This window comes from Lathamus discolor, chromosome 4 (assembly GCF_037157495.1).
Source record: "Lathamus discolor isolate bLatDis1 chromosome 4, bLatDis1.hap1, whole genome shotgun sequence".
NCBI classification, from domain to species: domain Eukaryota; kingdom Metazoa; phylum Chordata; class Aves; order Psittaciformes; family Psittacidae; genus Lathamus; species Lathamus discolor.
In genome coordinates this window covers 97,448,861-97,476,080 of record NC_088887.1, presented here as the reverse complement: position 1 = coordinate 97,476,080, position 27,220 = coordinate 97,448,861, and the positions used below count along the sequence as shown (strand labels likewise).

Genomic DNA, 27,220 nt, shown 5'->3' with positions numbered 1-27,220 from the left:
TGGTTGAACCAAGGGCTGCTGGATATGTAACCGCAGTGCTTCTGGCGGGAGAGAGAGGCTTTTGTGCATGGCTACAGAATACAGGGCAGCTCAAGGCTGTATGAGTTATTTTGGAATGAGCTACCTCTGCATTGTCACCACAGCCCTTTCCCATTGGGTAAGATGAGCCGCATAAAAATCTTGGCTAACATTACTGGTTTACTTCTGGTACCTTAGGTTAAAGTATTTCTGTAGTACATTGTATCTGGAGCATGAACTAACGAGAGAGTCGTCATAGGCTGGGTGGCTTTGTTCACGTACACAGAGAAGAGCGAGTCTGAAACTTACGATTTTGTTTTCCCCCACTATGCCGAAAGCTGTCATCAAAAGACAGTGATGTGATGGCATTGGGTTATGAATCAAAGTGCAGGTCTGCCAAGGGAAATTGCAGGGCTTTGGCAGCTGCTCGCTATAGATACAATTTCTTAAGCTTTCCCTTCCTATAGTTCTCTTTTTCCAGAAAACTCTGATATTACCAGAAATGCTCTTTTTGTTGTTCAGATATATTAAATGTACCAAAATAACCCCATCTGCTGTTACCTTTCTTTTGGGTATTTTTAGCCCATAATTCCTTTATCCTCTTCATTCCCTCATGCGGTCGGTGCCTGACCCTTCACTCTTTAATGCCTTGCTCTCAGTGCTATTTTGCTTGTCCTGACTACTTTTTTTGCCCTGTTTCTTCCCTGCTTCCACTTACCTTTTTATTTCTGATCTTTCCTTCTCATTGTCGTATCTTTCTTTAGTTCACTGACGTGTTTTTCTAGTTTCCAAATCTGGAGTTAAATGGCTTTCCTAGGATTCTGTTAGTATTTAATGATAAATACATTTCTCAGTCTCAGTAATAGTGTGTATAAAAATTATCCCTCTTCCTCTGCGAGATGCAGTAGTACTCTTCCAAACTGCTGTTTTGGTCTCCCAAATAACCTCCATTGCTTCAAGTTAAGTGATCAGAGCAATTCATGTTCAAGAAAATGACTGATAATTACTTGTTATGGAACTGAAGTCCCAATTTCTGGTTTAAGGGGGGCGTTTCAGCACATCTGCAATGTTGTGACATTCTGTGCTCCTTACTGATATGGGAAAAAATGAAAATATAGTCAGTAGGTCTCAGAAGAAAATGCTTTGTCAGAAGTAGCTAATTCCAGAATTGCTTGCTGTTTTTACATAGCCAGGTAAGAAAATTGAAGGTTGTGACTTTCAGTCTTTTCTGAAATAAACACTGCCAAATGCAATCAATTGAGGAGAACACCAAAATAGATCCAGGTAACAGCTGCATAACAGTTGAATGTTAACAGTAAAAATAATCAAGTATGGGATTAGTACTGTCTTCCAGTGGCTGTACAAGGAACTAACCACTTAAAATTTAGGGTATTGTTGATACTTGAACTACTTGAACTAATGTGCCTGAATCATTTATGGTGGGCCAGTGATAGGATTCATTACAGGAAAAACCCTGTAGTATCAGTGGCTCAAAATGGTAAGGTATTCAGTTTGCTGCCTGGGGTTGCTACTGTTTGCCTGTGAAATCTCGAAGTACTTCTGTATATTCACAGAAATCGGTATATTTGAGCAGGTTTCACAGCAAACAAAAATTATTTGCATGAAAACAGTGCACAGAGTACTTGTCAGACCCCAAAGATTCAGTTTCAGCAGCAAGTTACCCCTTCTTCCTTCTGCATGCACAGTGCCTGCCTTGTGAGAGGTCCTGCTGCAACACCTCCAGTCCTGGTGGTCCAGGAGCTGAATGCTTGGGCCTGGTGGAGTGGCCTTCCCATTTGTAGCAGTGGGTTCTTGGGGGGCTTTGTTCTGGTTTAGACATCAGAGAATTGCTTTTTAGCTAGATCTCGCCTTGCAGAGTGTATGGCCTAATTGAAGAAGATAATCAGGATGGCAAAGTTTTGCTTCCTCCATGGAAGAAACATTGGGCATGGCAGAGAAACCCAGTCTCCGTAGCTTGTTTTAGAGCATTGAAGGTCACATTACAATTTCTGTGCTCATGGTACTGGAAGGGGTTGGTTACTCCTGTATGAATTTGTGCTTGTGTGGCATCTCAGATGTGATGCTGCATAGTTCTACTTGCCTCCTTTTTGAAACAGGTTGACTTAGGAAGGGTAAGCCTGTCCTGGGTTCAGCAGTAGCAGTCATTTCTTATCCTTCTTAGTAGCTGGTGCAGTGCTGTGTTTTTGACTTTCGGCCTGGGAACAGCGCTGATAACACCACTGTTTGGTTAGTTTGGGTCAGGTGTCCTGTCTCTGCTTCCTCCCGGCTTCCCCTCCTCCCTGGCAGAGCATGAGACTCACAAAGAGGTATTCCATACCACAGCACGTCATGCCCACTATATAAACTGGGGGCAGTTACCCAGAAGGGCTATATCACTGCTCGGTCAGGCTGGGTATTGGTCGGCGGGTGGTGAGCGGTTGTATTCTCTTCCCTTGTTAATTCCCTTATCATTATTATCATTGGTGGTAGCAGCAGTGATTTGTGTTACACCTTAGTTACTGGGCTGCTCTTATCTCAGCCCATGGGAGTTATGTCCTTTTGATTCTCCTCTCCATCCCTCTGGGAGGGGGGGGGGGAGGAAGGAGGGGAGTGAGAGAGCGGCTGCGTGGTTCTGAGTTACTGGCTGACTGGGCTTAAACCACAACAAAGCCTCAAACAGCCCAAAGACCTTTGGGCCTGAACTGCTGCTTGAGTGCAGGATGCTGTCTGGAATCTGAAAGAAAGGAAGAAATGTGAGGGAAGAGAGTTGTAGAGTTACAAATTCTGCCTATCTTGATAATGGTTTAGAACTACACTGTTGTAAATTTCTAACTTATTTCTCTAGTATGGATGCCACCAAATGCCCAAGGAATGTCAGCTGCAGTTCAGTCTCATCTATTTCCTGTATTACTGAGGAGTTTCAGGTACCCAAGAATAGCTGGGTTCCTGTTAGCCCACACCTAGTGATGAGTCTCAGTCTGGAGGTTGGGCAGGACACAGATTTGTTTTGGAATTGGCCTGTGAAGGTTTTGGATGGTCCTCCTCAATAGGAAAGCTTGTGAGTCCTGCTTTGTGTTTCAGTTGTCTGTTGGGATTCATTTACCCTTAACTGTGAAGCTCCATTTAATGGACTGTATGACTGGCGACTTCATAGTACTCAAGTATTCTCTTGCATACATAGGTTAAAAAAAACCCCAACACAACCAAACAGGTTGTGGAGGTTCATTCCCCTCCATTCTAGCTGCATGTCTGTAAATCCTTCATTATTAATTCTGTATTCAGCTGCTGTAACATGTAAAATAAATTGACAATCCCTTGCAGGAAAAAATGCTGAGCTGCTGTTATTGTCCTGTGTCAGGCCATGGTAATCAGGCCCCTTGTTAATCAGAAGTTCTACTGGCTTGGGTTTTGCAGTTCCTACAGTGAAGGAAAGGAGCACATGCTTTAAGCTAGCATAGAACAGCCAGGGTACAGAGATGCTTTATGTGTAGAAGAGATACTAGGCTTGCTTCTGTAAGCTTAATCTGATCTTATTTATCTCCACAGTACAAAAAGCAGCAACCAGTAAACATTCTAAGTGGCTATTCATACCCATGCCCAAAATTACTTCTCTACTTCTCCCCCCCCAAGACATTTTACTGCATTTTTAACATGTTTCTTTGTCCTGATACTAACATAGTTCCATGTCTTGAAAACATTTGTTCTCCTGTATGATTAAATGATAGAAGTTCAGTGACTTCCAGTTAGTGGAATGTAAAGCACTTGCTTGCAGGTGGTTCATTGTGGTTCTTGGAGAAGATTGACTCCCTGGAGCTGCACTTTCATGCTTGTGGTGGCTTCCAGGTGTTCCTAACGTGTTCTTATATCAGGTCTGCTCTTGAGATTTAGATTCATATCTGTTTAGCAGCTAAGGTGGTTGATGCTTCATGTTTGATTGTTTGGAAACTTTTATCTTCCCTGGGTAATTAAGTTGGAATTAAACACCCGGTTTTTCAGAGTCTCAGAACAATGTGAGGTGATTTCTTTAAAAGAAAAGTAGACCACTTATTGGAAGAGAAGTCTCTTAAGTTACTAAATACTAAGTTATTCCTTGTGCAGGAACTCCCCAGCTGCTGCTGGTTGCTCATGGGTAGGAGGATACTGTAGGGAAGTTGCATTTATCTCCCTGCCTTTTTGGATTCTCCCTCCAGCCTCTGCTGCTGGCCGTGACTAGAGGTGGCTCCTGTGCTAAATGGCTGTTTCAGACCCAGTAAGATCTCTCCTGTATGTAGTTTGTTGATCTTTGACACAGGGAGGATGTGCTTTTTGGCAGTATTAAATTGTGGTACTGAGATGAAAATCAAAATTAAGTGTAAAATAGGCTTATTCTGTGCGGCTGTAATGCTGCTCTTTGAGTAACTGAAACACCTTACTTATCACTTAGTGATGACTATGAAGAATATTCCTCAGATGTTCAATTAGGATGTTTATAGCTAAAGATGCATTTTGTTTGGCTTTTTTAGTTGCTTAATGATGGACTGGAATAAAGCTATCTTCTCTTACTGCACCTCATTACAGCTGCTCAAAATATGAGGGTAGCAAAGGTACAGCAGTGATTTTTGCTGCTAGCATTTGGGAACGAGGTACTTCCCAACCTGGCATCCACACACTTGTCTTTCACTTCAGTGCTTTGGTTTTCATTATGGTGCAGATGTCTTTGTACAGCTTTTTGTCATTTTTATCTTTCCTTGTTGTCAGTTTTATTTCCTTTGGTAATCCAGCCTGCATTGCTTCAATGAGGAGTTCTAATAAGCATTTTCTGAAGTCACAGTTTTGTGTACTGCTGTTGCTGACTCACAGCCTTGCAAAACACTTCATGCCAAAGTACTCCATAAAGATTGATTTAAGATGGGATGGTGGGGCAGGACCAAAGCATTAAAAATCCCGTAAGTTGTTATGCAAATGGTATATGGGGCATCTCCCTTAACAACAAGCACTGGAACTCCACATAAACTGTTGCCGATTTTGAGCCCCTAAAGCAGTAGTTTTGAAGTCTGTGCTGTAATCTCAACCAGACTGTGGAAATCCTGGATAGCACTGTCTTACACAAATCTATGATCACTATTGTAGTAATTTTTTTAGCCCTTAAATCCATACAATCACAGAATAGTTCGGGTTGGAAGGGACCTTAAAGCTCATCCGGTTCCAACCCCCTGCCATGGGCAGGGACACCTTCCACTAGACCAGGTTGCTCAAAGCCCTGTCCAGCCTGGCTTGAACCATAGAATCATGGAATCATAGAATAGTTAGGGTTGGAAAGGACCTCAGGATCATCTAGTTCCAACCCCCCTGCCATGGACAGGGACACCTCACACTAAACCATCCCACACAAGGCTTCATCCAACCTGGCCTTGAACACTGCCAGGGATGGAGCACTCACAACCTCCCTGGGCAACCCATTCCAGTGCCTCACCACCCGAACAGGAAAGAATTTCCTCCTTATATCCAATCTAAACTTCCCCTGTTTAAGTTTGAACCCATTACCCCTTGTCCTATCACTACAGTCCCTGACAAAGAGTCCCTCCCCAGCATCCCTATAGGCCCCCTTCAGATACTGGAAGGCTGCTATGAGGTCTCCACGCAGCCTTCTCTTCTCCAGGCTGAACAGCCCCAACTTCCTCAGCCTGTCTTCATATGGGAGGTGCTCCAGTCCCCTGATCATCCTCGTGGCCCTCCTCTGGACTTGTTCAGTCCTTGAATATCTAAGGATAGCATGTTTGTAACTGTAAAGCTTCTAGAAGAGCTTGAATGTTTGTTGGGTGTATTTTCAGCTTTATCAAGCACTCACATGCACAGCAGAATTTTAAATTTATTCTTAGCTCGTTACACCACATTAAGATTGACACTGTTACCACAGGGCTGCTTATGTCGTCTGAAAATTGGCTTGTGCTTTATTTTCTGCCTTTTTTTTATGGTAAAGTCTGGATTACTCAAGCTGTTTCTTAAGTCCTCCATAGCATGTGGAAAGCGAACCTGCTAAATGTTTACCCTGTGAAGGTATGGCAGTGATGTGTGACACGCTGAGGAATTTGGGCTCGAGTGCTGCACTTCATTCAGGCTGACATAAACAGTAAATTCTGCTGGCTGAATGCCAGATTCATTCACTCACCAGGTTAAGTCTAAACGTGGGCTGATGTATTCTATGTTTTTCTTCAAAGCAAAACTGTCAAGGAGTACTACAAATATCTTGAAATACGCTCCCTCCTCCTGTTTGGGCATAAGAGCTTGGGGCAAGGGAGAACCTAGGTACCCTGATGCTCTCATGCATGAAATCCTGTTGCTTTTTGTTTCATTAAATGCTAGAACTTACCCACATCTGACATCCTAGTGTGCCCACAGTGATAATTCATCTGTGCACAATCTGTCACTTTATATAAGAGCCAGAACGGTTCAGGACAAAGGAAGGAAAGAATAGCTTGGTGCTGAATTCTTGAATGTGACAGAAGAAAGAGGATCTGGTACTCCAGGCATTTTTCAGTTGCTGCTAGAGGCTGTTTTTCAAAGCAGCAAAAATGTTTGATGGCTTAGTTAATCCAGTTGACTTACAATTTCTTTGTGGTTTCTGTTACCTGAGTAATACTTTTAATTACTTGATTGCACTTTAACCAGAGTTGTCAAGTTTATGGGAATGCTTATGAGAAGTATGATGTAGTTCTTGGAATACCTGCCTCTGGAGCAGTTAGGTTTTAACGTTTAATTTGGTTTCAGTCTCGTAACTGATGAAGCAAATCCTTTGCTATTTTTCATGAAGGTATAAATGGAACTGATAAGATTCCTCTGAGGCACAGACCCCCTCCAAATGAAAGCGTGACGAATTGGAATTAGGAGCTTTTAGATCAGTGACACAGAAACCAGTTTTATGTGCTATAACTAGAGAATTAGGATCAAATGAAGCCTGTGAGTGTTGCATTACTGTAAAGTCATCCCCAGAACTGGGGCTGAAGCATCAGGAGACGTGATTAGTGTCACCAGAGATGGAGCTGCCTAAGGCTTCTCTCTGTGGGGCCAGCATCGTACTTGCTTCTCTAAAGAATGAAGCAGCTGAACATATTCAGTAGTCCTGCATCATATATATATATATAGCATTTAATGATCGTTCTGGCTATAAATGAAAAACCCAGGATTAAGTCAGCAGTGCTGGAGCTGAGAGATGTATTGGTTAGATGTGCATAACTTCCTGAACCTTGTTCTTAACTGTCTTGACACAGCTTTAGTGTGATAGAGCTCCTGTTCAGGGGTCTTGAAATAGGAAAGGAGAAAGTAAAGACTGCCCATGGGAAAGTTTGACATCATTGCTTTCGACCCTTTTCCACTCCAGTGTGTACTCATTGTTCTAGGTATCCTGGAAAACATTCCACAACAGTTACAGAGAAAGACTGTCTTCCTAGCTGACGTCAACCATGCAGCTTTACAGAGGGGGATACAGGCAAGAGGGAAGGCAAGAAGGGTGTTAGAGGGTTAGGAGAAGAGCAGTTTACAGTCTGAAGCCATAAGCTCTGTTGGTGCAGTTCTGTGGGATACAGGCTCAGCTAAGCCTGGCTGCCACAAGTCAGCAGTGTAGTTTGTAGAACAGCCTAAGGGAGGCTCTAGGAGATGCAGTCTGTAAGATACTGTAACCAGTGGGGATTCATTAGGGATTATTATTGTGCTAAGTCTCCAACTATGAAAATGTATGTAAGGATGCAACTTGAATTATAATTTCTGCTGTCTGGAACAGAGCATTTCTCCAGTCAGCTTGATGTTTCAGCTCTTTAGAGTTAGTAAGGTTCCCTGCTATAAGCAATATTTCATCTTGAATATTCAAGTTATTTAGTGATACTGTGTCAGACTTCATCTTAATAGCTGCTGATTGTTATTACTGTTAATCCTTTTGTTCCTAGGTTATTCTTCCTTGAAAGCCTGTTGAAAGTCCGCTTCCTTCCACAAGTCATTCCTCTCCCTCTTTTATATGTGGTTATACCATGTTAGTCTCCCCTTGAAGCTTTCAAAAGTAGCTTTGCTTTCAGAGCAAGTGCCCATCTCACAGGGCTGTTAGACCTGTCTGCCCCTTCTCCAAGTTCCAAGATCCTGGAGCACATCTGAGTGGTCCCACGTCCATGGCTTTCCAGTGGGAGTGGGAGGAGGACACTCAAATGAGCCATGGCTGTTACCTCTTTCCATGCTGTGCTGGGGGGGTGGACTTGAAGTAATGAGAGAAACACTTACTGTAAAGTGTAACTTGCTTGCTTCAGTCTCCCTGGTGTGCTTTAAAAGGAGCAGGATGCTCTGTCCTGCAAGCCAGGTGTAGCAGGCTCTGGGAAACCCACATAGTAATATTGGGCATTGCTTCACAGTTAGTAACTCTGCCCAGCTTAAACTGAGTTCCCTCTTCGCTCTGGGAATGGGGAACTAATCCCATTCTGGTATCAGTTATCTAACATACCTGGGATTAGTTGTATCTGGGGTACACCCATTACCCTAGAAAGAAAAGAAACAAAGAATTCATGCCTTTTTTGGTTTATTTCTTCCTTTCTACCTCCTAACCAAAATGCTTACTCCATTTGCTGGTTCTAATAAGTAGGGTTGGGTTTATCCCTCCCTCACACCAGACTGTTTTCTTGTTATCATGTAGTACCTGCTTCTGCTGCCATTAGTCACCTCTCTAATGCCTTGTCAAAGGCAAGGTACAGTAGATGCAGCTAAATAGTAGGTAGCCATGCTTTGAGCCAACTTTTTTGGCATTTCCATTTGTCAAGTTTCTTATATAGTCTTACGAGGCAAATCAACTTGAGGAAACACATCTGATATTGATTTAGCAGTCAGAAGTAAGGCTGAGTGGCATTTGCTAGGTTTGATGTCTGGTTTTTGTCTCTATTTCTGTAGTCAGTCTGATGGAAGAGCGTAATATCAATGCCCGTGCTCTCTTGGGTTTGTTGTGGGGGTTCCTGTACAGATGCTGCAAGCAGTCTGCAATTTCCATGGTGAGGGGATGTCTCCAGCTTGCATGTAGACTAAGGAAGTGAATCTTGCTCACTTCTCCACAGTGTACTGTGGGCAGTCACCTTTTGTTCGCACTGAAAAGCGTTCACTATGATAGAGGAAGGAACATGTTTACATTGAAGCAATGCTGGATAATGGTACCTGTGCGGGTAGGCTCCTAGTTACATGGTATGAATCTACTACAAGGCACCAAAAAGTCCTTATAGTGATCTGTGTTTCTTTGAGAAAGGATAAGCAATATTTGTTTGAATTTTGGCTTGATACATGAGAAGGTATCTGGTCTGCAAAAGACAGACCAGATGCATGTCTATCTCATCACTGGTTCTTTTTATAATAGCAGTCAGGGATAGAATTTGCCTCTGTAAAGTATTTCTTGGCAAACTGGGTATGGTTGATTTTGTGTCTAATTACAGTCGCCATTATGCACTAGAACTTTGATTTGAGAAACAGTACAGCTCAGCTGCCTTCCTCTAAGCAGAATTAGCTACCTGTAGCAATTACTGTGTGCTTTACAGAAAGTGAGAGCAGGCTGAATCAGCTTGAAAACTGGTGAATTTGGCACTGCTGAAAGAAGATGCATTTGTCTGAGATCTGAAAACCTAACCGTGAAGACTTTAATCTCTCTTGATGCTTTATGTAACAGCATACCATGTGATCACAGGATCTGTAGTGTCATCACCCTTCGCCCTCCTTGTTTTTGTTGATCATGACCAACCACTATTAAACTCGTCAAACTTTGAATAGAAGCAAGTGGGTAATCTTTAACGGGTGAGGCTTTGTGATTTTTGAATGTGCTGCGGAGTTCAGGACCCGTGGTTAAGAGTGGAATGCTAATGCTAATCTCACTGCTGCTGAGGACTGAGAGGTGTTTCTTCCAACCCTCCATCTCAGGGGATCTAATCAGCAGGTACTAAATAGATACATCAATGAAAGTGACACTTCTCCAGAAACAAGGCTCTGACCGAATGGCCATGAAAGTGTTATTCTTGGAACTGGAGCAGCATCTAAAGAGGTATTTATAAAGGTTTTAGTTTTTAGATGCTTGATTTACTTGCCTTTTTTTTTTTTTTTTTAGTGGTTTCTTAAACTATTTTGTTTGAGCAAGTCCTTAAAAATACTTCTCCTAAACCAAGGTGCTTGGCACTTGTTAGCTATTTCAACCTGTTTCAAGCTGGGAGTATCGTGCTGGTTGAGAGTACTGTGTCATATGGAGTTGGTTTACTTATTCACTGAAAAAACTTCATGTCTTGAAATAAGTTTACTACAATATTTAATTCATATTATAAAACCTTTACCGCTACAGTACTTTTTTCAATAAGATGTTACTCCTTATATTCTAAGTCTGAGATGATATAATGCTAAACAAGAGAATTTTAACATGGATTGAAACCTATCAAACAAGTTCGTATTAATTCAAATATTTTTCCTACATAATATACACTACCTTATGTCTTGTCAGGTGCTTAAAGAGAACCTTGGTAAATCAGTCTTGCTAAATGTTGGCAGAGGCATTGCAATACTCCTTAGTCTTTTGCAAGTTACATTTATTAACCTCCTTTTCCATAGAAGCAGTGAAATACAAAATGCATGGGTTTGAGCTGGTTCCTTTCTAGTGTTTCAAAGGAATACTGAGTATCTCGGTGAATGGGAAGAATTTTACTGAGTTAAAATACATGACAGTGAGGGGGAAAATGCCCTGACTCTTCATGTTGCAGAGTTGCTGTTTTTCTGTGTAATGAACGCAAATACCCTTCTGTGGGAGGAGCACAGAATGTGTTCTGCATAACTTCTGGTCTCTGAGCTGGTGCTTTTGTTACGCCACACCCTTCAAATCTCTTACATGATAAGGTCCGACAAATACCAGTTAATACGTTCCACTTACTACTCTTGTCATGTTGTATTTGTGGTATTGCCTGTGGAGGATAGCTTTCCTCTCTGAATAGTGCCTCTTTAAAGAATATGAACTTGCACATTGAAAAACCTTAAAAATTTAACCCCCCTGTTTTTTAATTTCTGAAAACATGCTTGAATTTTCAGATGAATGTTAAAAAATTATACTAATTAATCTGAATGCCTGAGGAACCAGTGTAGTGGAAACCTTTTATAATAGCAGTTGAAATATAATGACAAATGGTATGTTATGCTTGAGCAGTGTGTGTATACAGCAATGACCTGTGTCATTCTGTATTACTGAACAAGAAAGGTAATATTGGGAAGATTGTTTCTTACCACAACCCCGTCTGTCCCACAAAATGTATAATGAAAAAAGTGTGATGGAGTAGATACGTAATCTTCTTTAACCTTTCTGCATTATGAAGAGGTTTTGCTATAGTGGATTTTTACTGATGCACATAGCAGAGTGTTGTAGTACCTCTAGTCATAAACCACAATCTGCATCTGTTTACATTATACAGAAAATTGGGGTGATTTTTCCTGTATTCCTACTCAGCAAGCTGCTTCCTGTTTACTTCTTATTTCCTTTGGTTTTCTTCTAGTTTCTCTTGCAGAGGTGCTGGTTTTGTCCTAGTTGTTTTTCTGTGAATTAAGGCTTACTGTCATGTCACCATACGTTGCATACAAAGGGCAAACTTTAACCTCTCTTGCAACTGTTGTTGGCTAGTTGCATGTGGTTGTATTTTCTTTCTCGAACTGACTCTACTGAACGCGTGGGCCAAATCCAGTGAAGCATTTGGCTGTCTCTGGGTTAGACACAGAATCCTTTTTGAGAGAGTGTGTAGTTGTGTGCAGTGTTCTGAAGGAAATAAGAGCGATTCCCAGGTCAGGCCTCTGATTTAAATCTGTCAGGATACTGGCACGGTGGATCTTTTCCCACTTGCAGCCTTGGTCAAGGGCAGTTGACAGTACACTGAGAAGAGCTGTTTCTCTTAATAAAATAAAACACTTTATACTTTTTCTGTTTTAAGTTTGGCTGCCAGAATGAAGTCCAAGATCTAGAGTTTAGGCTCTGGAGCTCTGCCAGGGTGCTTTGGCAAAGTGATCCCTAATGCTTTGTGCTATGGGGACCTGTCTAGCACCAGGCAGCTGGGAATGGTTATCATATGGGTGTCCAGGAGCATGTACTTCTCTTGTAGGGTGGACCACAGGCAGGTGGCTCTGTATCAGCCTGGTGTGTATCAGCACGTCTCCATATTCTTACTGAATATCCAGTTTTATGGCAACATCCTTATTTCTTTTTGAAACTTACTTGGAAACGCAGAAGATGTAAGCCTGGAGGGGCAAAAGAAACCAAGTAGAAGGTGCTTGGTTATGGCATCAGCTGGAAAAAAAGCAGCAGTGGGTGAACCTGCTAACTCTTGGGATGGCTGCGGTGGGCTGTACTTAGTTAAAATATGTGAACAATACTGAAGGCAGTGAGCAATATTGAACAGCACTGTCTTGTGCTATTATATATCTAGGTCATCCCTATCTGAACTTCAGTAACTTCAGTTTGTTTAAAGTAGACTTTAGTGAAAGGCATCCATCTCTACCTGAATAGAAAACCCGCTATATTTGAGCTAGTTCTTACTGTTTTTAAAAGGCTTTAGTTCATCATTAGGCAAATACTACATAAAGGTACTCTAATATGAACAAATAAACCAAAATCTGTCAGCCCCTGACACCTGGTATTTTCCCATTTAAAGGTATTTTTTTACTCAAGTTATGTCTCAGTGCTTCCAGGGATTTCAAAGATCCCGTCAAGTACCTTGACATCTTTCAGTCTTTCAGTATCCAAGCAAATTCCCCCATCCCCAATCCCTGAACTGGTTCAGTGGTTCTTTTCTACCCAGTTCTTCATTAGCAGCTTGTTTTAAATTGCTGAGTTCTTCACAAATAGGGCTGAAAAACTGGTTTGGGCAAACTAATTAAAAGCAGGAGCCTATCTGAGTTGCAGCAGTGCTACCCTGTGACTCAAACATTCACTTACAAATATTTTTGTTTATAACTGTCATGATTGCTTGTACTTAAACTGCTGATTGATGTTGCTGTCTGCCTGCCCAGGGCCTCTAGCAATTAGCAGTAGTAGCTGGGAAGAGACAGCGAGAAATTCCCCTGTTCTGTACCTTGTGTGGGAGCAGGTGATAACTTCCTTGATGGGAGGCTGCCTAGAGTGGTTTTTGGAAGAGGCGATTTGTCCTCTGCGCTAGATGGGACTGGCAGCACTGGTTCCCTGGCTCCACTGGAGGACCTGCAAGAGGGCTTTCTATCCTGTCCTGCTTGCTGCAGGGGTTTTCTCCCCTTCTTATCCCTTGACAGCAGCGTGGCAGCTCACGGTGTTGATGCTGTAGAAGAGTGGTCACTGGGCATCTGGGCTAACACCCTATGTGAGAATGAGGAAATATACCTGGGAGATGTTTCTGACTCTCATGTGTCGCTAAGTAGGTTACTCATCTCAGACTTCTGATACTGGAGTTGGTTGGGGTTTGGTTTTGTGGGGGGGTTGTTTTGTTTTGAGGTTTTTTAACCACAAAGGTTCAAGGAGTCATCTTGATGACAGATGTTTTGAAGGATGAGGTAATTGTTTTCAAGAAGTGTCAGGTGTCTGACACAGTGTATACATGAGATCAGACCTTGTTTTGTATAAAAGACTCTTGGAACAGTTAACGAAACCTATTTTAGGTGGATATCCACTAGAAAACAGCCATGAGCAGTATTAGGGAGTGGACAGGACTGCTTCATAAACAGAACGCGACTCATAAATTTAACCATCTCTGCATGAAGACTATTAGATACTGGATAGGTATGAAATAATATGCTGTAATCTTTCCTTCACGCATTGTGCATTAAAAGATTAAGTTTGTATGTTCTGCTGTTTGCAGATTGCCTGGTTCAAGGGTGGCTAAATGTCAGTGGTGTCTGCCCCGTGTGGCCACCATGGAGCGGCAGTTTCAAGATCTGTAAGCCAGAAGATGAAGCCCTGTGGAGCATGAGGGCTTCCTGCTGCCTGGGGTTCCTTTAGGGGAGCAATAGGGTACTGAGGAAGGCTGAATCCCACCTGAAGGAGAACTAGGACTTCAGGATAGATGTGCCTTCTGTAAATGATGTGGACCTGTGCCAGCCATTTGCAGTCTCTGACCCAGAAGGTGCTCCAGGGACACGTGCAAAATATGCTGAGCTGGCACACATCTGCGTTCTGACTGTTCTCTTTGGTCTGCAGCGTGGCAGGATTGCAGGAACAAGGTGGTGTGCTACAATGGGCAATACCTCTCTAAAGCCATAAGGCACAGTCAGGTCAGATTAAAACATCTATTTATCTGTCTCTAAGTAATGTTAAAGTCATTTTTAAGCACACCTCATTTCGTAGTATTAGGTAGTTTCCCAGGTACTTTGCGTTCTATTTCAAAACAGTATTTCTCTACGATTCCTTCCTTCAGCATGAGAGTGTGAATGCTGTGGGTGGAGATTATTCTGTTGGGATTTCTGCATTTGTGAGTCAGCAGGATTTATGTCTCTTAAGTGACTCTGTCCCTGGATTAAGAAGCCTGGGAGTACTTTCCTACTCCAGAGTCTAGCTATACCTGCTTCTCAGTGCTGTATTGAGTTAAAACATGAGCATACATCAGATTCCTCTCATATCCTCAGGAAGTGAACAGGAAGCACAGGCTGGGCAGGAAGCAGTCCAGCAAATGCCCAACTTGGTGGTTGACAGAGGGGAGCAAGACTTTAGGATACACTGACTGTACAATAAATCTGGTAAACCAGGTCACATTCTTAAGGGGTTTCTGGCTATTGCCGCCATGCTTCCCGAATAGGTGGAGGTGATTTCTGTAATTCCTATAAATGCAAGCTTCTGTTCAGAATGGAATGACTTTAAATACATTGGAGTGAATTCAGCCTATTAAAGTACACTTCTGCTTGGATGGGACAGCAGGTCTTGAATTTTCTCTCAATTTTTTGGGAAGTCACCAACTGATGATAAGCTGTGAGTTGAGGCACAACTGCAGTGGAGTGTTTGACCACTTAGAAATTAGGAAATAGGGTATTACAGATTTGTGTCATATACACACATTAGAGTCAGGGGAGTTAATCTACGAGTCATTCATCTACTTATTCATTGATACTGCTAATACCTTTGAAGACATTTGCCAGTGATTGCAAAGAGACTGAAATTGTAGGAGTTTCAATGGATAATTGGGTAGAGAGAGGTCTCAGTGTATTTGCTGAGGAAGAAAAGTGGCACTGAACTCTCACCTTACTGTCTCTTTTCTACTACAGTTGTAAACTAGCTGCAGTGTTGGGAGGCTGTTATTATTTAACAGAATGGCCTTAAAAATGGCTTTGCACAACAGGGTAGTAATGAGTGATCTGCCATGTCAGAAGCTGAGCAGTGGTGGATCTTTATCCTCACTCATGCCAGATTGTATTCCACTTCCCAGGTGCTCTGTTCCCATGCTGTGTGGTCTTACCTTACCTTTTGTTTCTGTCCTTTTTTCCTCTGATCATCGTTGACTGTTTTTATTATTTTCTATAGAAGCTGGAGTAAGGAACTTCAATCCAAGCTTCCCGAAGACCGTATGATAATGCTGGTTAATTGCAGGGATTTTGGCTTTGTTCCGAGCAACTCTTGAGTTGGCTTCTAGTGTGATATACTTCTGTGGGAAATACAGGCTTCAAGTGTTGCATCAAAAAGTGGCTGTCAAAGGAAAAATGATATTCTGTGAGAAGTCTAGGCCAGTTGTTGCACCATATAAATGATTTCTTAGTAAGTGTGACTAAATTATTAACTGATCCAAGATTTTCATGTATAGTTTCAAGGGGAACAATTAGAAAAAGGAGAGGAGGTGGGAAAATAGAAGAAAAGAAAGGATTAGGTAGTTAAAGTGTAAGGGGTGTAGGCTTCGCAGGGGGCTAGAGACAGGGGAAATGGAGGGATGTACGGTCCACCTCGCACTTCCACAGCTATCACCGGTCAGTAAGATGGTATTCCCATTTCATGTGACTTGGTGTGACTTTTCTGCAGCCTTAGGGAAACGGAAAATATTAAAACTTAAAAACAAAACCAAACCAAACCCAATCAAAGATGACCCTTCTCAGTTCCAGGTTAAACTGGGTGGTTTTTAATTTGATGACTAAATCCCACTGTGTGCCATCAAGGCAGGGTGGGGTGGATGGGTGTCAGCCATTGTCCCAGAGACCCTCCTGGGTCAGAGATGCTGTTTAATATAGAGAACTTTAGCTTTCCAAACATGTCACTGTGCCAAACCACTTCCTGTATTTGCTGCGTCTCTTTTGTTATGTTAGGTGCAACTTAAAATGCTTCAGTGACTTTCTTTCCTCCCCTCTTCTTCTTTCGGAGTACGTGGTTGAAAAGTTTGTTGTACAGTTAGAACAAGTGGGATTAAATGCTGGTGTAAGTGGTTTTTACCTCGATTTGTTCTCCTTGGCTTTAAGAAAAGCATTGCATGTGAAAGCTATGCTTAAGACCAGGGAATTCAACCTCTTTTTATGAGTTTAATCTAAAATTATTTAAACCAAATTTCACGTAAAGGAAGAATTACTTTCAGCTCCATGCTACGGGTAGTGAAACTTAGATTGTAACATTTTATTCCTTTTCTACATATGCTGCTTTATGGCACTAAACGTTTCTTTTCTCCCCTTCCATCCTGGGGACAGTGTCAGCATGCAAGGTGACGTTGTGGGCAGCTTTCTGGAGGAAAGAAAATCAATTCCTGGCTCAGATGTCTCAGTTAAAACTTTCAGGATGCTAACACGGTTGGTGGATCTTTTCCCACTTGCAGACCTTGGTCAAGGGCAGTTTATGGGATACTGAGGAGGGCTTTCACTTCCAATAATGTTAAGTTTTTTACTCACTTTAATTTGGATATGAACTTAGCAATGCCTGTGATTTCCAAACTAGATGTCATTGCAAATTTGTAGCTCCTTAAATTTAGGTGGTGTAGCATCTGGATGCAATTTCAGGTTTTCAGTTAAGATAGACCTTGCCTGACTCTGAGGAGACTTTGCAACTTGATGGATGTGCACAAAACAGGGTACTGCATCCCAGCTGCATTGCTTAGATGGTCAACTGTGGGTAGTCTCAGGAAAGGGGGTGTCACATGCCCCTCTGCAAGCATCAAAACAGCTGTAAGATGTCTCATACTTGCTTGTAGAGTTCTCTTTGGTAGAGAATGGGTTATCTCTCTCTGTACTGAGGTACTTGATGTTATATAGATCTTATGTTTTATTCTGTCAACATTAAAACTGGTAGAATCGTTATAAATCTCATTAAATTGTTTTTAATGGGGTTGACTTAGAAATTAGTTACCTGTAAAAGAGAGAGGATATCCTCAGAGGAGCTAGTGAGAACTGTTCCTTGTTTGCCTTTTGATCTTACATGGTTATCTTCTTGCATTAAAATGCAGCCTTCTGTCTTCTGTGCAGAATGCACAGCACGATACTTCTTGTGATCAGAGATAACTGTCAGGTTATTTCCAGAGCCCCAGTAGGGTGTATGTATTCTTTCCACTGAATGTTTGTTTAGTTATGCTTGCACATCTGGAAAAAAAACCCCAAACACATTTACAAATATAGCACTTCATTTCACTAACATCTTCTATAGCTTTCCCTTTTATCTGATTCTCATAGAACTAAAACCCAATTCTTAGCAGAGCAAATTATAGATGCAAATAACTTCACTGTGGGGGAGGAAAAGTGCACATTTAGGGAAACTGATAGAGTAATATCTGGTAGCAAGAGGTTCTTCAATTTAGCAGAGGTATGTAAATTGAACTCTGCAGAATTCAAACTAGAAATAAAATACATGTTAGCATTTGGAACTGAGCAATAAGTTCTCAATTGTTTGTTTAAATCAAGATCCCAGCTACAGGTTTGGGGCTGGAAAAGGAAGTTGGCTGAGATTCTGTGGTCTTTATTTAGACTATCTGAACGTGAATTTTCAGTCCTTAATCTGTTAAAAACCAAAATTACTTACGTACTGTAGGGAAAAACATTCATTGGGCAGCTTCTCCAGCCTATCTTGTACCTTTACTGAGATAAAGAAATTAAAGCCTATTGAAATAAATGATCATTTAGTCCTTGATGTCAGCTGCAGCCAGTTTCCTGTTCAGGTTGTTAGTTTGGAGCGATTTTGCATGAATTTGATACTGGGGGGAGACGTTGCTGTCAACATACAGATAGTTTTACATTTATTAATTTTAAGGCATTTTTAGATGACAAGTGAAATGTAAAGTCAGATGTCATGTACGATCTTAATTACTGTAATCTTGAGTAAATAACAGATGATTATCTGTTAACCTCTTAATTACTCTTATTTTGTAGTTGAAATCTGCAGTTGGAGTTCACAGGATCTGAGCATGTCTGTAGTGTCAGATGAAACCATGCTGTGACAGAAATTGCCATTTCTGATACAGCTTCTGGTGTGGTCTCTTTGCAACACAGTCAAAAGACGAGATGTATTTTAAGTTCAGGAGATGCTTGTCTAGGGCTTTCAACGCTGACATCTAAAGGGCATGTACAAGGTACTTGAAAGATTATTTTTTAAGTGAAATAATTTAGCAGGCACACAGAAACGTGCCAATCCAGACTTGAGACAAAATGATTCTGTGCTGCAGCTTACCTCATTATGTGCTTAAGATAAAAGGCACTTTTTTTTCCAAGTGCTTAGCATAATTAAATTGAGACAAGAGGAAAATATTTAGTGGGAGAAACAGTGTTTAAGAACTGAAGCACTACAAAAGGTGAAGCCTTCTAAAAAGTCTTTGACTTCAGTAGTTAATTTATGCGAGGATCAAAGATGATGGTGGGCTGCTTGCTCAGCAGTACTTTGTATTCTGCCTTGCATGTTTCTCACTAACGCATCTTGTGTCTTTCTTTATTACTTCATGCAGTTTGTCAACACCTGGGGTGCTCCATAGATGTGTGTGATCCGAGGATTCTCAACCCATGTCCCTCATCTCCTGTCCAGGGCTGACAGGGGCATGAAGTGGTCTAGGCTAGTGCAGAGCCAGAAGGCTTTACAGAAGTGAGGAATTCTGCAGTCTTTCTCACTTCTTCTACTAGGAATGCAAAACTGTAAGCTTTTGCAGGATTCTAATATCGTGTAGTACCTGTTAATGAGGTGTTAAGAGAGATTGTTAGAAGGTTTTGAGTAACACAGTAGTCATCCTGAGTCTCTTCTAGTGCTGTAAGGGACTAGGCATAATCTGAGTGAAGTGCTTGGGGAATGTCTTGGTGGAGAAGGCAGGAGGGAAGACAAATCAAAGCGGAAGGGGACTTTGGAGGGTTATTTTCTCTCTGTCTTCCATAGCTTGTCTGATTTCACAAATAATACATATTTTTAAAAGCAACAGCAAAACCCCAACCTTTAAATGTGGAGTTCAGTCTCCATCCTTATCAGACAGAGGATGGGGTGTGGAGGTGAGAACACCAGAGATTAGTGGTGCTTCTTCCAGTTTTAGGGATGAAAAATACAGGGTTTATTTGCTAGATTGGAAAGCTCAGAGCTTTCTCAGTCATAAAGGGACACTTTTGGTTTGCTTTTTTATGGGGTGGGCAAAGCAGCATGCACATTAACATGCAGTCCTACTTACGCAGCTGACAGCTTTCTGTTGAATCACAACTCTGCTTGTAGGCATCTAAAAATAAACGCAGGAACTTGCTGAAAGCTCACTGAAGCTAATGGAGGATGGTTAGAGAGTTTAGTGGGAATTATATTTAGTATGATACCTGTATCACTTAATGAAGATACATTAATATAGATTAAATAGGGCAGTGTTATTTACTGTTAATTTTGTCTGAGAATCATACCATTTTTGTCATAAGTGGAATGATGGCATTTAATAATTACCAGTCGTTATGGCAGCAGTAACAGTCATCTTGGAATGCATCCATGACTTTATTTTTACATGTACCAATGAAAATATGTACAAATATCTGTCCTGCAACAGCAGAGCAGGCGTTCCAGCCCCTGTCAGGCATGTGAGTGTGCCATTTTCAAGGGAGTTACTTTATAAGGACTTGATTAGCAAGGATAGGACTCGATTTTCACACCTACTCTGCCCTGTTCTAAGAGCTTCAAGGGATGGAGATTGCCCCTGCGCTTATGTCTAGCTGCAGTTCTGTTAATTGTCCTGAGTAACTGCCACGGGGAAGAGTCATTTGAGACATTGCCGATTTTCCAGCCCAACCCTTAATAAAACATTAATTTAGATCAAGTCTAGGGCAAGAGTTGATACAGATTCCAATACAGATGATGTGCTTTTGGAGCTGTTTTAACAGCTCGCTTAGTCACTGAATACAATGGCTTCTCCTCTATATAACTATCTGGAAGAAGGATGTGGAGTGAGGAGGTCACTGGTCTCTTCTCCCTAGTAACAAGTGATAGGACAAGAGGTAATGGCTGCAAGCTGTGTCAGGGAAGGTTTAGACTGGATATTGGGAAAAATTTCTTCACTGAGAGGGTGCTCAGGCTGGAACAGGCTGCCTAGGGGAGTGGTGGAATCACCGTTCCTGGAAGGGTTCAAACACTGTGTAGATGAGATCCTTAATGACATGGCTGGTGGTGGACTTGGCAGTGCTGGGCTAATGGTTAGACTTGATGATCTTAAAGGTCTTTTGCAACATAACTGATTCTGTGAGTTAAGTAACCCCTGCAAAGAAAGGGGTTAGTTGAAGTATATGGTTATGGGTGTTGGTCTGTTGGGAGGCAGGAAGCTGGAGCCTGATATGTATACTTTCATGTATTGCTTCTAGTTTACTTGCTATTAAGTTTTCAAGTCAATACAGGCAAGGGTTTTGTTTTAGAAACTCGCTTTAATTTTCAGCCTGTGAGGTGCTGTCCTGTGCGACTTCCCCGAGTACCATCAACCCAAGGATGAGAGCTGTGCCCTCGTGGGATGCGCATTGTATGTTGTGTCAGGAGTGCGACTGGGAGGAGCTCAGTTCTTAAATGTGACCCCTCTTGTGAATAGGATTAGTTTGTACTACTCTGCTGGCATTACTGAATGAAGGAATAGTAGGCTAGGACAACATAAATAAACTAATAAGGATGATGCAGATACGCAAATGGTAAATTTAGCTTTAAGATGATTATCCTGTGCCTCCTGGCTTTCCTGCTTTGCTTGGAGCAGCACTGGTGACATGTCTGCCGCTGGCAGTTCTGGAGAAGTTTGCTATAGAGAACGAGTTGGGTTTTTACTGTATTTTTGTGCTGTTGAGTCGTATAATGCTTCTTAAAGTGCAGATCTAGAAATAGTGTTCTTTCTTGTGGCAGTGTTTTGTGGTGGTCTAATTCAGCCCTGGGTTGTATCCTAACCTGTTACTGGTAGGGAGGATTGCTGGGACAGGCTGTGACTGTAGTGTCTATGTTCAGGACACGTGAGAGTGTACATCTATTGAGAAGTACACCACAGCTGGGTGGCAGAAGTACGTTTCCTAAATTAAGTGCCGTAGGGTGCAACCTTAAAATGAGTGAATAGGCCTTTTCCCTATTATTGTAGAAGAATATCAGCTGGGTTATTAGAAATCGGCAGGTTTGTGCCGTGTGCCCTTTTTGTGGATAGGCTGATGGATGAATGTTGTCTTCATAAACGGTTTTACGGCCTAATAAGGCCCGTGTAAGCGATAAAGAGGGACTGCTGCTTGATCAGGTCTGTCGGAGTTCAGAGCAGTCAGCTACAGCGCGCATCCGTGTGCGCATCTCGCTGTTGCCGCTGAAGCGGGCAGGGCTTCAGGCTGTGGGTTTATTCGGCGGGGCTGCCATTTGCGGTGGCGGAGGCCGGTGTCCCGGCTTGCCGTGTCTCCCGGCAGCCGGCACCAATAGGTGGCGGTGTCGGCGCGGCGACGGGCGGCCCCTCGGCGGCGCGGCCCGCGCTCCCGGTGGCGGAGGCTGGCAGCGCGCCGGGCTTCCCCGCCGCTCGGAGCCCCTGCGGCGGCAGTGGCTGTGTTATATCGCCTAATCCCTGCCCGTCCCCGCGGGCGGAGATCGGCTCGGTGAGCGCCCGGCACCCGCGCGTTGGGGCGGGCGGGGTGCTGCCGGCCCGCGGGGTTGCGCGGCGGGTGGGGTGTGTGTGTGTGGGGGGGCAGGCTCCTAATGAGATGCGGCGGAGCGGGGGAACGGGGCGTGGCCACGGCGGCGGCGCAGCCAATGGGCTGCGGCGGCGGCGCATAAATTATGGGGGGGGCCGGGATGTCCAGGTTTTGTGCGGCGCGGCGGAGCGCTGACCTCGGAGGTGGCCGCGCGCAGCCCCGCGCCCCGCAGGGTCCTGTCGCCCGCCGCCCGCGTACGGACACGGGGAGACCGCATTTCTCCGGGCAGCGTTTCTGGCCGCGGTTGCATGAATGCCCAATGTTGTAGACCAGTGGCAATGGATCTAGGAGTTTATCAACTAAGACACTTCTCAATTTCTTTCTTATCGTCCTTGCTGGGTACCGACAACTCGTCCCTGAGGCTCGACAGTAGGTAAATAAGTGTTGTGTCCGAGGGGCTCTGCCGGTGAATGCCGGGCGGCCTCCTTTGTCCGGAGGAGCCGCAGCAGCGGCGGGAGCACCGGGCGCCCGCCCGCCTCCCTTCTGCTGCCCGGCGGGGCTGCCCTCCCCGGCGCGGAGCGCTTCTGCTGCAGCTCGCGGTTAAGCTCCATCTTTGTGGTCTGCTGGGGCAGGGGGAGATGTCGGGATATGTGACCCGGCTGCGGGCGGGGGGCTCGGGGCGGCTTTACAGGTTGCTTTGCTGCATTGGAGCATCCCATCCCGGTGGGGCAGCGTGAGGATGGCTTTCCCAGCCAGCTGGCTGCCAATGCCCGCGTCTCTCGGCTCGTAAATAATTCAGCCGCTGCTAATGTTGATTTTTTTTTTTAATATATATATATTTTTTTCTCTCTTTCTTTCTCTCTTCCAGCTCCTCTGGTGCAAGCGTGGTAGCGATCGACAACAAAATTGAGCAGGCGATGGTACGTACCGATTGAGGCATAACGCCTTGTTCGTGTCCAAAGCAGTAAACAATATGGGGATGCGGCCGGCGCTGGGGGTTAACCCGTGCGCGGACGCCGTTTTATAACGGGGCCGGGCGAGGAGGAGGCGGCACGGGTTTGGTTTGGAGCGGGGGGCTTTGGGGCTGTTTTGCTGGCTGTGGTGGCTGTTTTATTGATGAAAGGCTTCCCGCGGGGAGGAAGGCGCACGTTCCCTATCGATGCCGGGGCGCGATGACGGCATCGCTTCTGGCTCCTGCCTGCCGAGGCGATCGATCCCGGCCCCGTGCGGTGGCGGGGGAGGGGCGCTGCCGGGCAGAGCGCGGCAGGCGTTTGGGGGTTAACCCCGCTGCGCCCCGTCCCCAGGAAGGGATGGTTGTGGGGGCTTCCGATTCGATTTCCCAGCTCCCCTGCGGGCGCATCGCCCCGCGCGCTGCAGCCGGGGCACCCGCTGCCGGCGCGGGCACCGGGACCGGGGCCTGCCCCGCCGCGCCTGGGCCCCGTCCGCCCTTTGTTAGCGGCGCGGAGCCGGGCGCCGCTCTCTCGGGAGCCTCTGCCCGTTGTTGCTAGGCAAACTCCGAGCCTTTAACTCCCGGCTATAAATAACTCGGCGGCTCATTGGCCGCGGCGCGCTCTGACGTCACCCGCGGCCGGCGGGAGGGAGGGAGGGAAATGCGGCAACCTGCGCTGAGAACTGGCTGCAGCCGGCGCGAGGGGGGCGGCGCTGCGCGCGCGCCGCGCCGCACGTGCGCGGGGTCCGGCGCACGCACCGCACCGCACCGCGCCGGGCCGCGCCGCGCCGGGGGCTATCACCGGGATGCTTCTGCTCTGCCCGGGCAGAGCCGAGGCCGCAGCACCGCTCCGCGATGGTGGATCCGCTGGGTGCCAGCCCGGGCCCGGCGCTGCGCTGCTGTCCTAACGCACAGTCTCCTGCGTTTCAGGATCTGGTAAAGAGTCACTTGATGTATGCGGTAAGGGAGGAAGTGGAGGTCCTCAAAGAGCAAATCAAAGAGCTGATAGAGAAGAACTCCCAGCTGGAGCAAGAAAACACTCTGCTAAAAACACTCGCCAGCCCGGAGCAGCTTGCCCAGTTCCAAGCGCAGCTGCAGACTGGTTCCCCGCCTTCCTCTTCCCAGTCACAAGGGACAACACAGCAGCCTGCTCAGCCAGCATCACAGGGGTCAGGGCCTTCAGCGTAGTTCAGGATGTCATTGCCGTCGTGATCGCTGGCCTCTGGACTGCCCAGAGCAAGAAGGACTAGCGGGAATCCGCCACAGCCACCCTTCATCCATTTCAATGCACATTGCAACCCAGACTGAGGACTCCATGCCCTGCACACATCGGGAGAGGCTTCTCCCCCCCTGTATTACGCACTCATCTGTCTCTCTCTTCCCTCCCTTCCCCCTTTGGCTTGAAGGAGTCTTTGTTCTTAGGTTGATTGAATAACATAAACTTCTTCCAGAGAATTAGCACAAGTACACTGGGGACTTGAGCAGCTTCTGCAAATGGCTGAGAAACGAAGCTGCATGCCTGATTTTTTTTTTGGTTTGTTTTAAAATCTTCTGCTCATCCAGTGACATAACTGATACAAGTGCTTTTCCAGCTTGGAAATGTGAAGAAATAGACTGGAGTAAAAAGAGATGGCTCAATCCCCCGTAGTGCGCTGGGGTTCCAAAGTGAGGACTGGTGCATAGGATCTAAGAGGAAGAGGGAGAAAGGTAAATTCAGTGTTTTAACACTTAAATTGTCACCTGAAACCTTAAGTGCAAATACTTGCACCGTTTTCTGGAGCAGTGGACAGGTGCATAAAGCTGTATTATATATAGAAAGCAGGTAGGTGACGTACAGTTGGGTCATAGGGTAATTACAATGAAGGTTATTTGCCTACTGTATATTTGTGTATTTAGTGTAATTACTTTGTAAAATAGAAAACTGTAACTATTTAGGTTGTACAGATTGAAGTTTAGTTGTTTCATTGGCTGATCTGAAGAAGTTTGGAAAGTCTCTCGTTTTTTTTATGCTACATAAATAAGAATGCACCTACGCAACTGTTCAGAATCTGGCAGATTTATGCTGTTTGTGTAACTTCTGAAGTTCCCTGGCTGCTGATTATCTTGAAGTAAATCTTTGTTCATTGTAGTTTGGTTCAGGACAGGAAAAACCACTCCAAAAATACCAAACCCTGCTAGCAAAGAATTTAAAAGAAAAAAAATATATATATAAAAAAAAAAACCAACAACCCACCAACCCCCCGAAAAAGGAATTGGGTTTCCCAGTATGGAGTTTTTGCATATGATCTGTATAGTAGTATGCATATGTTTTTGTGCATGTTCTCTAAACAGTTGTAACACGTCATTGTATTTAACTGTTGCACTTGTCGACTTTCAATAAAGCATACAATGTTGATAAATCACTGTTTGTATATTGTACTAATGTTAACTGCAGTCACTTCCAGCATGTTGCAGTGCAGTTTTTACATGAGCAGTGAGGTCAGGAAGCAGGGCGAGACTCTGCCCTTCGGCTTTAGTGCCAGCTGAAAATGCAGCTCCTGCTTTCCAGTTTCGTAAAATCATAGTGAGTGTGAAGGCAAATGGAGGAGGCGGGAATAGGGGGCTTGACTAAGCAAAGCTTCTTGTTCTGGTCCAATCCTGCATCAACAGAACTGTTGGGTGCCTTCTATGTACTAGCACATCAGCAGAAGCACAGACATCTGCTGTATGATGAACCATGAAGGTATAAATCTCATGCAGCAGCTGTTTCCTAGTGGCAAACCGTGCCCTTGCTTGGGCATGGGTCACTCCATGTGGGCAGTAGCTCCAGCACCCTCAGTTTGGGGTGATGAAGGCAGGGAGCACTGGAGCTTCCCCAGCAGGTCTATCTCAGAAACTTGCAGTGGTGAGAGGAGACTGCAATCTTGGTATCCCAAGACTCACCCCCACAGCTCTTGCTTTGATCATTCCATACTTATTTTGTGAGCTGGAATCATGTGAACTTGGCATGTAGTATTAATGCTGCTTTCGGAAACTGTTGAGGAAGGTTGCCAGTTTTGAGTGAAGACAAAACCTTCCCCTGAGTTTGAAAAACAGTACTTTCCTCCTTAGTAATGATGATTAAAATACAACTGAATCTAAACCTACAAAGTTCTGGGTGAATGACTGGATTTCTAGTGTGATTGACATGGTACAACCAGGGGAGTGAAGGAATTTGCAGTTTTACAGTGGTCTGTGTTTGTGCTGATGATGCGACTCTTGGATGCTCAGAGAATTGGCAGTAAGATGCAATGGTTAGTACTCTGAGTAGTGGGGCAGTACTTTGACTGTGAAAGCTGTCTCCCAAAATTTGAATACAAGGAATTAATTTGACTTAAATTGTAAGGGTTAATTACAAAGTTTTTCATGGGGTTTTGCATGACCGCTTGCTCCATGTGAGGATCAGGAGGTAGAAATTTTGTGCAGCTTCATAGCATGATACAATCACAGAATGGTTTGGGTTGGATGGGACCTTTAAGAACATCCAGTTCCAACCCCCTGCCATGGGCCGGGACACCTTCCACTAGACCAGGTTGCTCAAAGCCCCTCCAACCTGACCTTGAATCTTTGTTACTGAGAGTAATCTGGTGTAGCAGAGGAAAGGAAAGGCTAAAGGTTCAAAGGCAGAAGAGATCACCTTCTTGTGGGATTTAGAGCTAATTTCTTGCTCTTGGGTATGCATCACGCAGCCATTCAGGCACTGCTTGGCTGTATTGCAGCACAAGTAGCTGCGTTCCTGTGATTAGTATATTAAAGTGCATGCGTGTGTGTCTCCGTGGGAGTGTGAACTTTAATTTGTAGTTTGTGTTCTCGAGATTTCAGTGTATAATTTAAGAGGGCTCTTAGTGAGGAAATGCCAGGGAGAAATGCGACATGGTTTTTGGGGTTTTTTTTTTTTTGTTTGTTTTTCATGGATTAAGCTAAAATTAGAAATTGATGATAGCCTTTGTGGCAGAACAGCACTTGAATTATTGGGATCTGACAAAAGGAATGCTAATTTTGGTGCTTTTTAAATGGCTTGATTGTCTCCAGTTGCCTTTATATTCTGAATGTCTCTTTAGCACTTCCAGGCCATAACACTGAGTATATAAAAAGTCAGTCTTAACATGCAGATCGGCTTTTCACCCGCTTCCTTACCAAAATCCACAAAGAATTATTTTGGTTTAAAAGAGCAGGTTGCCCTCTGGGTTTATTCCTTTCGTTTTGTTTGAAGAACAGCCTGAGCATGTTCTA

The 27,220-nt window shown here is 44.2% G+C and overlaps 1 protein-coding gene across 6 annotated transcripts in view; it reads left to right on the top strand.

Annotated features, from left to right (window-relative positions):
- TSC22D1 (TSC22 domain family member 1) overlaps positions 1-25,368 on the top strand; it is a 95,479-nt gene extending 70,111 nt beyond the window's left edge. For 2 of the 6 annotated variants that reach the window (XM_065678203.1, XM_065678202.1), the window contains 2 exons: positions 22,889-22,940; positions 23,900-25,368. In XM_065678203.1, coding sequence (XP_065534275.1) covers positions 22,889-22,940; positions 23,900-24,157 — 310 coding nt within the window. In that variant the 3' untranslated portion in view covers positions 24,158-25,368. Of the gene's footprint in view, positions 1-9,957; positions 10,049-21,969; positions 21,985-22,168; positions 22,454-22,888; positions 22,941-23,899 lie in introns of those variants that run through there. The other 4 variants (XM_065678207.1, XM_065678209.1, XM_065678206.1 and 1 more) reach the window with 4 other exon arrangements.
- The last annotated feature ends 1,852 nt before the right edge of the window (positions 25,369-27,220 follow it).